The sequence below is a fragment of the Somniosus microcephalus genome, chromosome 16 (genome assembly GCF_052327205.1).
Source record: "Somniosus microcephalus isolate GS21.2 chromosome 16, FLI_Smic_1.0, whole genome shotgun sequence".
In the NCBI taxonomy this organism is placed as follows: Eukaryota; Metazoa; Chordata; class Chondrichthyes; order Squaliformes; family Somniosidae; genus Somniosus; species Somniosus microcephalus.
Window position 1 is genome coordinate 102,445,352 of NC_141002.1, and position 13,805 is coordinate 102,459,156.

At 51.7% G+C, this 13,805-nt stretch overlaps 1 protein-coding gene across 1 annotated transcript in view; it reads left to right on the forward strand.

Moving 5' to 3' along the window:
* Positions 1-11,661, forward strand: part of LOC147106440 (uncharacterized) — a 219,894-nt gene extending 208,233 nt beyond the window's left edge. Inside the window, exon 15 of the mRNA XM_086009598.1 lies at positions 10,581-11,661. Within this exon, the coding sequence (XP_085865724.1) occupies positions 10,581-10,811 (231 nt within the window). The 3' untranslated portion in view covers positions 10,812-11,661. The remainder of the gene's footprint in view (positions 1-10,580) is intronic.
* Positions 11,662-13,805: the final 2,144 nt, after the last annotated feature.

Here is a 13,805-nt window from a genome sequence, read left to right on the forward strand (position 1 = left end):
TGTCCGCCAATTTGCGCACAGCAAGCTCCCACAAACAGCAATGTGACAATGACCAGATCATCTGTTTTAGTGATGTGGGTTGGGGGATAAATATTGGCCCCAGGACACCGGGGAGAACTCCCCCTGCTCTTCTTGGAAATAGTGGCCATGGGATCTTTTGCGTCCACCTGAGAGCAGACGGGGCCTTGGTTTAACGTCTCATCCAAAAGATGGCACCTCTGACCATGCAGCACTACCTCAGCACTGCCCCTCCGACAGTGCAGCACTCACTCCCTCAGTTCTGCCCCTCCGACAGTGCGGCGCTCCCTCAGTACTGCCCCTCCGACACTGCGGCGCTCCCTCAGTACTGCCCCTCCGACAGTGCAGTGCTCCCTCAGTACTGCCCCTCCGACAGTGCGGCGCTCCCTCAGTACTGCCCCTCCGACAGTGCAGCGCTCCCTCAGTACTACCCCTCCGACAGTGCGGCGCTCCCTCAGTACTGCCCCTCCGACGGTGCAGCGCTCCCTCAGTACTGCCCCTCCGACAGTGCAGCACTCCCTCAGTACTGTCCCTCCGACAGTGCAGCACTCCCTCAGTACTGCCCCTCCGACAGTGCAGCACTCCCTCAGTACTGCCCCTCTGACAGTGCGGCGCTCCCTCAGTACTGCCCCTCCGACGGTGCAGCGCTCCCTCAGTACTGCCCCTCCGACAGTGCAGCACTCCCTCAGTACTGCCCCTCTGACAGTGCGGCGCTCCCTCAGTACTGCCCCTCTGACAGTGCAGCGCTCCCTCAATACTGCCCCTCTGACAGTGCGGCGCTCCCTCAGTACTGCCCCTCTGACAGTGCAGCGCTCCCTCAATACTGCCCCTCTGACAGTGCAGCGCTCCCTCAATACTGCCTGTGGTAAACCACTGTTTGTATTCCACTGTGTACATGCCTGGACATGCCTCGGCTGACTCCTCCCACAAGTCCTAGTATAAAGGTGACTGCTCCCCAGCCCTTTGTATTTCTGGACCGGTCGACCACTCGAGGCAGACCTTCATTCTTTTGTTAATAAAAGCCTTTAGTTACTCTCTTAACTCTCAGTCTTTTATGAGTAATTGATAGCGCATCAATTTTATTAACAAAATTTTTATAATGGAGAAGATCCTCACACCAGCATGCCTGGACTTAGATCATCGGGAGGCGGACTCATCCACCAAGTTTACTCACTGGCTTAAGTGTTTCGATAAATTCCTGACCGCCTCCGCAGCAATCAAATTGGACGAGGACAAACTGGATGTCCTGACCTCCAAAGTGAACCACCGAGTGTACTCGGTCATCCAAGACGCGGCCTCGTATGCGGACGCTATCAAGCTCCTCAAGGACCAGTACACGCGCCCAGTGAACGAAGTGTACGCCAGGCACCTTCTGGGGAGTCGTAAACAACAACCTGGGGAATCGACCGTGGAATACCTTCAGGCACTGTCTGTGCTTGGCCGGGCCTGTGGTTGTAAGGATGTAAAGGCCGCCGTGTACACAGAGGAACTTATCCGGGACGCTTTTGTAGCGGGCCACAGATCCAATAAGACCCGACAGCGACTGTTGGAGCAGAGTGACCTCGACCTCAACAAGGCCTCTGAACTCGCACTATCATTGGATGCAGCCTACCGGGGCATGGATGCCTACTCCTCTGCACCGTGGACGCCACGGGGAATGACAGCCTGGGACACGGTAGGACCGCCTCATAGCGCCGTGCCACCCCAGCCACACCCCAGCAACGGCCCAACTACCGCAGCAGTGTCCCAAGGCCAGACAGCAGTGCCCCAAGGCCAGAAATGCCACTTCTGTGGCCAGGCAAAACACCCCAGAGCGTGCTGCCCGGCGAAAAACGCGATCTGCTCGGGCTGCGGGAAGAAGGGACACTATGCTAACGCCTGCAGGGCCAAAGCCACCCCGAACCCCAGCAGCGCCGCGTGTGGGCCATGCGGGCCGCCATCTTGGGCCTCCCCGGCCATGTGCGAACCACCGGTACAGCAGCCATTTTGGACGCCTCCAGCCACATGGGGATCATGGACGCCGCCATCTTGGACGACAGCCGGAACGCAGCAGGCCCCCAACACCGCCTCATCTGATACCCGCAGCGACACACCGACCCCTACGCTGGCATCCGTTACACTGGACCAAGCGAGACCGCACCAGCTAGCCAGTTCCACAATGGACATTAAGGTAAATGGCCACGATACAATCTGCCTTTTTGACTCTGGGAGCACGGAGAGCTTCATCCACCCCGACACGGTGCGGCGTTGCTCTCTCCCAGTCCTGCCTGCGCACCAGCGGATTTCTATGGCCTCCGAGTCCCAGTCGGCGGACATCGGCGGCTACTGCGTAGTGACACTCGTAGTAGACGGGACCGTGTACGATCATTTTAAACTTCTGGTCCTGCCCGACCTCTGCGCTGCCGTCCTGCTGGGGTTAGATTTTCAGTGCCACCTTAAAAGTGTTACGATGGCATACGGTGGACCCCTACCGCCACTCACAGTCTGCAGCCAGCAGCTCCCAAATTGCCCGCCGCGCACCAGGTGCAACCTCTCCACACTCAGAGTCACCCCCCCCCCCCACTGTTTGCTAACCTCACCCCCGACTGTAAGCCCATCGCCACAAAGAGCAGGCGATACAGTGCCGGGGACAGGGTTTTCATTCAAACCGAAGTGGAGCGGCTCCTGAAGGAAGGGATTATTGAGGGCAGCACCAGCCCCTGGCGAGCCCAGGTTGTGGTCGTTAAGACCGGCGAGAAGCAGCGCCTGGTCATCGACTACAGCCAGACAATAAATCGCTACACCCTGCTGGACGCCTACCCACTCCCCCGCATAGCTGATATGGTCAACCAGATTGCGCAGTACCGCGTCTTCTCGACCATTGACCTGAAATCAGCGTACCACCAGCTCCCTATCCGCCCTGAGGACCGCCAGTATACTGCCTTTGAGGCAAACGGCCACCTCTACCACTTCCTTAGGGTTCCCTTTGGCGTCACCAACGGGGTCTCCGTCTTCCAAAGGGAGATGGACCGGATGGTAGATCAAAATGCGTTGCAGGCCACTTTCCCATATCTGGACAATGTGACCATCTGCGGCCGTGACTTGCAGGACCATGACGCAAACCTCGAAAAATTCCTCCGCACCGCCCAACTCCTGAACCTGACATATAACAAGGAGAAGTGCATATTCCGCACAAACCGCCTCGCCATCCTTGGCTGTGTTGTGGAACACGGAGTCATCGGCCCCGACCTCGACCGGATGCGTCCCCTTATGGAACTCCCACTGCCCCACTGCCTCAAGGCCCTGAAGAGGTGCCTAGGGTTTTTCTCCTATTATGCCCAGTGGGTCCCCTACTATGCGGACAAGGCCCATCCGCTGATCAAGTCCACCTCTTTTCCCTTGACGGCAGAGGCCCGCTTAGCCTTCCACCGTATCAAGGAAGACATTGCCAAAGCCACCATGCACGCAGTGGACGAATCCATCCCCTTCCAGGTGGAAAGCGACGCGTCCGACTTTGCCCTGGCCGCTACCCTCAATCAGGCGGGGAGACCCATGACCTTCTTTTCACGAACCCTCCAAGGCCCGGAGACCAGACACTCCGCTGTTGAGAAGGAGGCCCAGGCGATTGTGGAGGCTGTGCGTCATTGGAGGCACTACCTGGCCGGAAAACGATTTACCCTGCTCACTGACCAACGTTCAGTTGCTTTCATGTTTAACAACAAGCAGAGGGGCAAAATCAAAAATGACAAGATCTTGAGGTGGAGAATCGAACTTTCCACCTACAATTATGAGATCTTGTACCGGCCCGGGAAGCTCAATGAACCCCCGGATGCGCTATCGCGTGGCACCTGCGCCAGCGCGCAGATCGATAGACTGCGGGCCCTCCACAATGACCTCTGCCACCCGGGGGTCACCAGGTTCTTCCACTTCATCAAGGCCCGCAACCTGCCTTACTCTATTGAGGAGGTCAGGACCATGACCAGGAACTGCCAAGTCTGCGCTGAGTGCAAACCGCACTTTTATAGACCAGACAGGGCCCACCTGATAAAAGCCACTCGCCCCTTCGAGCGCCTGAGCGTTGATTTTAAAGGGCCTCTCCCCTCCTCCGACCGCAATGTGTACTTCCTCAATATTATTGATGAGTACTCCCGTTTCCCGTTCGCCATCCCCTGCCTGGACATGACCAGTGCCACGGTCATTAAATGTCTGAACGACCTCTTCACCCTGTTCGGTTTCCCCAGCTATATCCATATCGTTTATGAGCGACGAACTCCGTCAGTACCTGCTAACTAGGGGTATTGCCACAAGCAGGACCACCAGTTACAACCCCCGGGGGAACGGACAGGTGGAAAGAGAAAATGCGACAGTTTGGAAGGCCGCCCTGCTAGCCTTAAAGTCTAGGGGCCTTCCAACCTCCCGCTGGCAGGATGTGCTCCCCGATGCGCTCCACTCTATTCGGTCACTGCTCTGCACTGCCACTAACGCCACCCCTCATGAGAAAATGTTTGTCTTCCCAAGGAAGTCCACATCGGGGACATCGCTACCGCCATGGCTGACGTCCCCAGGGCCGGTCCTACTGAGAAGGCACGTGAGGACCCATAAAACGGACCCCCTGGTCGAGAGGGTCGACCTCCTCCACGCCAACCCCCAGTATGCTTACATTGCATACCCGGACGGGCGGGAGGACACAGTCTCCATAAGAGACCTTGCACCCTCGGGGGCCGCAGTAACCCACTACTCACTACCACACCCCCCCCACGATCCGATATCCAGCCCCAGCAGACGGCAGGCCTGGGCCCCGCGACCCACTCGACATCTACGAGGACGACACGCCTGTGCCACAGCCCACGCAGGACTCGACGCCGGAAGCTCCACTACCCCTGCCGTCGCCACGCCGATCACAGCGGCAGACAAGACCTCCGGAGAGACTCCAATACACTAACTTTTAATACACTTCACCCCGCCGGACTCAATTTTAAACAAGGGGTGAATGTGGTAAACCACTGTTTGTATTCCACTGTGTACATGCCTGGACATGCCTCGGCTGACTCCTCCCACAAGTCCTAGTATAAAGGTGACTGCTCCCCAGCCCTTTGTATTTCTGGACCGGTCGACCACTCGAGGCAGACCTTCATTCTTTTGTTAATAAAAGCCTTTAGTTACTCTCTTAACTCTCAGTCTTTTATGAGTAATTGATAGCGCATCACTGCCCCTCTGACAGTGCGGCGCTCCCTCAGTACTGTGACTTGGTGTCAATTTGTGTCTGATTTACGCTCCTGTGAAGTGCCTCGGGATGGTTTACAATGTTAAAGGCGCGGCGTAAATACAAGTTGTTGATTAACAGTCTGACGGGCCGCGTCGTGAACACTCCTTCCATGGCTATGACCATCTTTATACCAGCCGATAGCAGGATTAGTCCTATAGGGTGGGAGGGGTTGTATGGGCTCCCACAACCTGTACTAAAGCGGGGGGGAGGGAGTCACTCACACCCACCAGACACCAGGATCCCGTTGGATGTCAACCCGGAATTCCGAGCCGAGCTCTACACCTTCTGAGTCAGGGGGGAAATGCTGCCAATACTCTTGCTCCATGGTCCTGAGTGAGGAGCAGACTTAGCGGGGCCACAAATATCCTTTAGACTCTCCGAGTTGACTTTTATGTGGCTTCGTATATAATTTAAGCTCGTTCCCACCAGCTCAGCTCAGTTGTAGGCCTGAAGAGACATTCACCAGAGCAACCTCAGAACGAATTGCAACATCTGGAAGAAGCACATTTTCAACTGAGCACGTGCAAACTGAACTGAACTGTGTTAAACGCCACACCCGGCTTGCTCGGCCTTGTGAATGGTCTTTTTCCCCCCAGTCTCCTCTCTTCTGCTGTGTAAACCCAAGCAGAGAGGACCTGCAGGAAGGAGGGAGGAGGACAGTAGCAGTATGTTTGTGTGTGTGTGCTAGGCCGATGTCGCAGAGCCTGGTTTCCAATTGTCTTGGATCCCCTTGCCATTGGACCAGGACCTTGCTCTGTCAAGCCCGTGTGGTAGCTGGTGTGCAACGGCCACCCCCACGTTAAACAAATTCACGCACAGGCATCTTCCACCCTTTAAAATGAAGTTCGGGACCTGGAACGTCAGGACCCTCATGGACAACCCCAATAGTGACAGACCGGAACGCCCCACCTGTGACAGAGACTGTAGGTCCCACATTGGACTCATCAGTCACCTGAGAACTCATTTTTAATGTAGAAGCAAGTCATCCTCGGTTCCGAGGGACTGCCTAAGAAGAAGAAGAAGAATGGCCTGGGCTGCTGTGGCGGGGGGTGGTCGGGGGGGCAATCTACAATCTACAATCTAACAGAAACTCCGTTGGAAACAAGTCCACTTTAAATGTTGACTCATCGAACGCTGTTGACGCAACAACAACAAAATGATGCCACGCAAAGGCTTTGGCTGCAAAAAAAAGGCCAGCCCTTTTCAACTCGGAGTGTCGGAATATTACCGACGTATTTTATATTTAGAGCAAAGCTTTCTCGTCTTTCTCCTGTACGAGCGGGCGCTGGGTGGAAAATCTTTGCTGTCACTTAATTGAATTTGCACGCTTCTATTCAGAGGGGGAGAAGAAGAGGGAAAAAAATGTCCAGATAAAATCTGTGGCATTGGAGACTGTGCATGTTAATCACCTTGACAAGCCAGGTATAGAAAGCAGCGCTGGGCGGAAGGTTCTCCCTCTTCACTTACTTCATAATTAGACTGACCGACTTGAATGCTTTGAAGTGTTAGGGTTAGTGCCAGGGGATTACTGAAAGTTATTAAATTGGATGTGGAATCAGTGCAAAAAAAACCCCAGGTGCTCTAACAATGGGGGGGAAATGGAACATTAAAGTCTAACGTCTTCCAGTTACAGGGGACATTGTAAAATTCATTACATTTGAAAGGCGCAGATAATGTGAGCAGCCACGGAGTGCACCGTGAGTTCGCCAGAGAGCAGCTTTTAATCAGTCATTCTTTGCCGCTGTGTCTCTCCTCCTCCTTCTTGCTCGCCACTTAAATTCATTTGGATCTTCTCGCGTTTCCTTCACTGCTTGCCTACATTTGCGATATTCCAAATGTGCCACACCTGCACGAGCTTCCAACTGAACTATAAGATCCCACTTTTCGCCAAGGATTACTTTAATAATTACTTTATTCGCTTCCGACTTTTCCCCTCTCCTGTTTTGCTCGATTAAGGATTATAAATTTACTGGACCGTTCGAAGCATTAGGAAACTTGAAGCTGCACCGATTGACTAGGAAAGTGTACAGTTCATCCAAAACTCTGCTGGCCGTGTCCTAACTCGCACCAGGTCCCATTCACCCGTCACCCCCTGTGCTCGCTGACCTTCATTGGCTCCCGGTCGGGCAACACCACAATTTTAAAATTATCATAATTGTTTTCAAATCCCTCCATGGGCCTCACCCCCCTCCCTATCTCTGTAACCTCCTCCAGCCCCACAACCCCCCGAGATCTCTGCACTCCTCCAATTCTGGCCTCGAGTACATCCCTGATTTTAATCGCTCCATTGGCGGCCGTGCCTTCAGCTGCCTGGGCCTGAAGCTCTGGAATTCCCTCCCTAAACCTCTCTCTCCTCCTTTAAGATCCTCCTTAAAACCTACCTCTGTGACCCTCACCTGTCCGAATATGGCCTTTTGTGGCTCGGTGTCAAATTTTGTTTGATAATCGCTTCTGTGAAGTGACTTGGGACGTTTTACTGCATCAAAGGCGCTATATAAATGCAAGTTGTTGTTGTTCCAGTGACTTTGCTTCTAGTGAGATGGGAGTGCTGTCGCACCACTGCAGGAACTCTCTGACAGCAGAAGCTCAGAGAAAAAGTTTGATTTACAGCTGAGAGTGGTCAGCCATCGCTCAGTGGGTCGCACTCTCACCTCTGAGTCAAAAGGTTGTGTGTTCAAGTCCCATTCCAGAGACTTGGGCACAAAAATCCAGGCTGACTCTTCCAGTGCTGTACTGAGGGAGCGCTGCACTGTCGGAGGTGCCGCCTTTCAGATGAGACGTTAAACCGAGGCCCCGTCTACCTTTTCAGGTGGACGCAAAAGATCCCACGGCACTATTTCGAAGAAGAGCAGGGGAGTTCTCCCCGGTGTCCTGGGGCCAATATTTATCCCTCAATCAACATCACTGAAACAGGTTACCTGGTCATTATCACATTTCTGTTTGTGGGAGCTTGCTGTGCGCAAATTGGCAGCCACGTTTCCAACATTACAACACTTCAAAATTACTTTATTGGCTGTAAAGCACTTTGAGACGTCCTGTGGTCGTGAAAGGCGCCAGTTCCTTCTTTTCTTTCAAGTCTTCACCTATCTGACTGAGAAAAGTCTCCCAGTAAATGCTTTCACTGGCTTTAGGTGGTGAGAGGAGGAGAGTAATTGGGCCCAGCGCAAGAAAGGGAAACATTCTATACTCGGGTTCCAAAAGGGAACATGAGCAGTAAAAAAAAAACAGATAAACAATGCAGGAATTCGAAACGGGAATTACAACGCGGATTGCTGCAAGGCAGATAAAGAGGAACTAGGGCAGGAGCAAGTGGGGAGTCGGAGGGAGTTAGGACTTGGAGAAATGCCAAAGCACAGATGAATGGAGTTTGGCAGAGAGAAGTGGAGAAGCACATGGCGTGGAACCTCAATCAAATGTAATTGTACAATTGACGTTGATTGCCTCTTTTATATTGTTCTGTCACAGAAAGTTTTAAGAGTCGAGCCCCACCATCTGATCAATACAGGCCAGGCTAGCACATCCTGAGAAGCGGGTGGAGGCGCAGACAATTAATTCACAGTGTAAAAGATGACTACTTTGCTGAAAAAAATAACACGGGACTCATTTATAGCCAAAGTCATCATATCCATCTACGATCACTAGCCAAACAATCCAACGTACATACATTTTGCTTTTGATATTTCTTATATTTTAGTTATGCTATCAGGTGTCAGCCCTGGCTCACTGAGGCAACAGTGCTCAGAACAGCCCTTTCTGCTGGCTCAGTAGGTAGCACGCTCGTCTCCGAGTCAGAAGGTCGTGGGGTCAAGACCCACTTAAGAGACTTGAGCTCATAATCTAGGCTGACACTCCACACTCAGAGGTGCTGCCTTTCGGATGGGACGTTAAACCGTAGCCCCATCTGCCCGCTCAGGTGGACCTTGCTGTGCGCAGATTGGCTGCCGCGTTTCCCCACGGGATTCCAGGTATTGGCAGCCCTGTTTTCATTATATTGGGAGTATAAGCAGGTTGTGCTCTGAGGACAGCAAACCGCCGGGAGATTGTGGGAATGTGCATCTTTCAAACGCGCAGTCTGAGATTGCAGCTCTGCAAGCAGCGATATTTATCAGAATGGTACCAGGGATGAGGGACTTCAGTTATGTGGGGAAACTGAAGAAGCTGGGATTATTCTCCTTAGAGCAGAGAAGGTTAAGGGAATTGGATAAGTACCCGAAGGAAAAAAATTTGCAGGGCTACGGGGAAAGGGCGGGGGAGTGGGACTGGCTGGAGTGCTCTTGCAGAGAGCTGGCATGGGCTCAACGGGTCGAATGGCCTCCTTCTTTGCTGTAACCATTCTATGGTTCTATTTAATAGTGGTGTTCAATATTATGGAGGGTTTGATGGAGTAAATAAGGAGAAACTGTTTCCACTTAATGCACTAGAGAGGGTACGGAGGAGATTTACGAGGATGTTGCAAGGATTGGAGAATTTTAGCGATGGGGAAAGATTGGACAGGCTGGGGATGTTTTCTTTGGAACAGGGGAGGCTGAGGGGGGACTTAATTGAGGTGTATAAAATTATGAGGGGCCTAGATAGAGTCGATAGGAAGGACCTATTTCCCTAGCAGAAGGGTCAATAACCAGGGGGCATAGATTTAAAATAATTGGTGGAAGGATTAGAGGGTGGTGGGGGTCTGGAACTCACTGCCTGAAAGGGTGGTCGAGGCAGAAACCCTCATCACATTTAAAAAGTACTTGGATGTGCACTTGAAGTGCCGTAACCTACAGGGCTACGGACCAAGAGCTGGAAAGTGGGATTAGGCCTTTGTCGGCCAGCTCAGACACGATGGGCCGAATGGCCTCCTTCTGTGCCATAAATTTCTATGATTCTATGATTCACTGGCAGGAGGGTCGGTAACCAGAGGTCACAGATTTAAGATAATTGGCAAAAAAGCCAGGGCGGGGAGATGAGATTTTTTTTACGCAGCGAGTTGTTGTGATCTGGAACGCGCTGCCTGAAAGGGCGGTGGAAGCAGATTCAATAGTAACTTTCAAAAGGGAAATTGTTTAAATACTTGAAAAGGAAAACATTTTGCAGGGCTGTGGGGAAAGAGCAGGGGGGAGTGGGACTAATTGGACAGCTTGTTCAAAGAGCCGGCACAGGCACGATGGGCTGAATGGCCCCCTTCTGTGCTGTATCTCTCTATGATTCTATGATCTATTTACTGTCCTGTATCTCAGGGACCAGCTAAATATTCGCGAACTGTTGAAACTCAGATGTTGATAGATTTTGATTATCTTCGATGGAGAATTTTTTAGAATCTCTTTTGCTTTTTCAGCAACTTTTCTTGTGCAATTTGGAATCGGAGTCAACCACGATCAGCGTCCAACAGTTTCTGGTGGAGTTGAAGGCTGGTGGAATCAGCAGGGTCCACGAGGAGGAAGTCAGAAAGGAACTCCGACACACGAGGGCGTTGGATCTGCTGGATTTCCTCACCTATCTGCCGCTTTTTGTCCTTATCCATAATTCCGTTGTCTCGAATCCACTGGATGATTCCCGAACGCTCTGAGTTTTGAGATTTATGTGACCTGCCGCGTCTCAGCAGATAGCAAGGAGGGAGAAAGAACTTGCCTTTACTTAGTGCCTCATCACATCTCGCTGGGCATCCCCAAGGGCTTCGTATCCAATGGGGTAGATCTTGACTTTGTGCGATAGTGTGAAACGGGCGATAGTGAGTCGGCAGCCCGCTTTACATCGCTCCCCATTGACTGCAATGGAAATAAGAATGGGGAGAGGTTTAAAGTGGGCTGACACTATCGCACAAATTCAAGATCTACCCCAATCCAATTACTCTGAAGTCCTTCCATAGACAAATGCAGCAGCCAGTTAGCACACAGCAAGATCCAACAATAAGGTGAATGACCTGGATTTGTTTTTTGGTGGTGGTGTTAGTTTAGGGAGGAATGCTGGTTAGGACACCGGGAGAACTCCCCTGCCCTCCTTCAAACAGTGCCAGGCACTCATTTTTTTTTTTTGGCTGCGCGGCCCCTTTAAGGGGCTGCCCGGCGCATTCAAATTTCTGCGCATGCGCGTTTTTTCCATTCAAAAGACGGTGACTGGCCTGCGCGGGACCTCCAGACCTCCAGGAACATTGTTGCCAAGGATTATTTAACATCTACCAGAACAGGCTGACAGGGCCAAGATTTAACGGGCTCGATTTTAATAGCCCCGAGGAGGCGGGTTTGGAGGCGGGTCAGCTTCAGACTGCCAACCCGCCTCCATCCCGCATCCGCGCGATTTTCCTAAGTGTCTGTTCAGCTGCTCTCAAACTGACCCGACTCCAACCAGTGGGACAGGTAGTTAAGAGCCTGTTAACTGTCTTGCTAATCCTATTGTGATAAAGGTTTCCTATTTCCGTGCCTCTGGCTCCTGTTTCCCATCTTGTCAGAAACAATCCAGCTGTTGCTGGAGGACATGATCTGTAGTCATTATTGGTGCAGAACTTTAAAAGCGCTCCTGTAACATGGCTGGCATTCACATGCAACAACTTTGTTGTTGGAGGTTTGGGATAAGATTTTGCAAATCTACTGACCTTGTGACTGATACCTGGGATGGCAGGAATGACATATGAGGAGAGATTGGGTCGATTAGGCTTATATTCGCTAGAGTTTAGAAGAATGAGAGGGGATCTCATTGAAACATATAAAATTCTAACAGGACTAGACAGACTAGATGCAGGAAGGATGTTCCCGATGGCCGGGGAGTCCAGAACCAGGGGTCACAGTCTAAGGATAAGGGGTAAGCCATTTAGGACTGAGATGAGGAGGAATTTCTTCACCCAGAGAGTGGTGAACCTGTGGAATTCTCTACCACAGAAGGCAGTTGAGGCCAATTCATTAAATATATTCAAGAAGGAGTTAGATATATTTCTTAAGGCTAAATGGATCAAGGGATATGGGGAGAAAGCAGGGACAGGGTACTGAATTTGGATGATCAGCCATGATCTCATTGAATGGCGGAGCAGGCTCGTGGGGCCGAATGGCCTACTCCTTCTCCTATCTTCTATGTTTCTATGTTTCAAGCTGACACACACCTGCTGTTTGAACTGATTGGAATAATTTCAGGCCACTTTGAGTGTGCGCTTGCAAGTTTCTTGCCTCAGCTGTAATCTATAACAACGGGATGGGAACCATTTACATCCTCTCATCCTGGTCGTCAGATTCGGAGGAAGAGCAGCGCGGCTTGGTGCTGCTGGATGAACAGGTGGCTCAGCACACAGCCTCCTTGGAGGAAGATGAAGAGGACAAGGAAGAGGGCGAGGAGGAGGATGAGTAGGAGGACGGGGAGTGATGCCTTGCGGGGCCGGAAGTGGCCAATCCAGCAGCAGGCGACCTCATTGATGACCACCAGGCAAGGGATGCACTCAGCCATGCCAGATTCGCGTAAGCTAATGCTTCAACCACAGATGGCTGGCACATGGAGATGAATATAAGTCCGACAGTCTCAAACCCCAGGCATCATCTGTCCAATAAACGGTGGTTTGCACTCAGTGTCACCACCATCATTCTACATGGAAATCGCCCTGAGCCCTTACTCTTGAACTCCCATGTCCCAGAACACACTTTAGGTGATCTCAGCAGATCATTAAACCTTTTTCGACACTAAACCCATGTTCGTCTGCACACGGACCTCGAGCTCACCTCCTCAGCAATTTGCAGCCAAGCTGCCTTGGTTTGCTGAAGTGGCCTCCTCCTTTCATTTCCAGGGAAGAAGAGCTCCTGACGTCCTCGAACTCCCTCAACAAGAGCATGGAGGGAGCCCTCATTGAACCTGGGTGCAGCCTTAGTTTTTGGGGCTGCCGTTCCTGCAGCTACCAGCACCTTTAAGAGAAAAAAACATTAATATCGCTAAGCAAATGATTGGAACACATCTGGCATCTTTTTCATTTCATAGTCAGATAATAAAGTCATATAACAAAAAATCATGAATCTCTTTCTGAAATAATATGACCAGCAATTTCATTCATTAAATTTTGCTCAGAACAGACGCTGTCAATTCCCCTTTGAAGATAATACAGCACCAAGCCATCCCAATGACATTTGTATGCAAAGGGGACATGGCCCCTTTAAATTTTCAAACAAACAACACGTCATCAGACGCGAGAAACTGACATGATCCAAGCAATTGTCTGGAGGGACCCGCACGTCAGCCGTAACGAGGCCAATGAAGCAAAAATCGGAAGTGCTGGGAAGCGGCAGCCGGCTGCGGGTCCAAAAGCTGCTGAGCAGCGGGCCCGCCCTCAACCCGCCTCGGTTATTAAAATCGAGTCCAACGTCTCATCCAAAAGACGGCATCTCCGACAGTGCAGCGTTCCTTCATACTGCACTGGAGTGTCAGCCTAGATTCTGCACTCAAACCCACAACCTTGTGACACAGAGGGGACGAGTGGTACTCATTTGTGCCAACCTGTCACAGAAAATACTAGAGCGAGAGCGGGACCAGCGAGAGCAGCGGGCATAAAGGGAGCGGCGACCCAAGACCAGAGAGAGAGCGGGATCAGCGA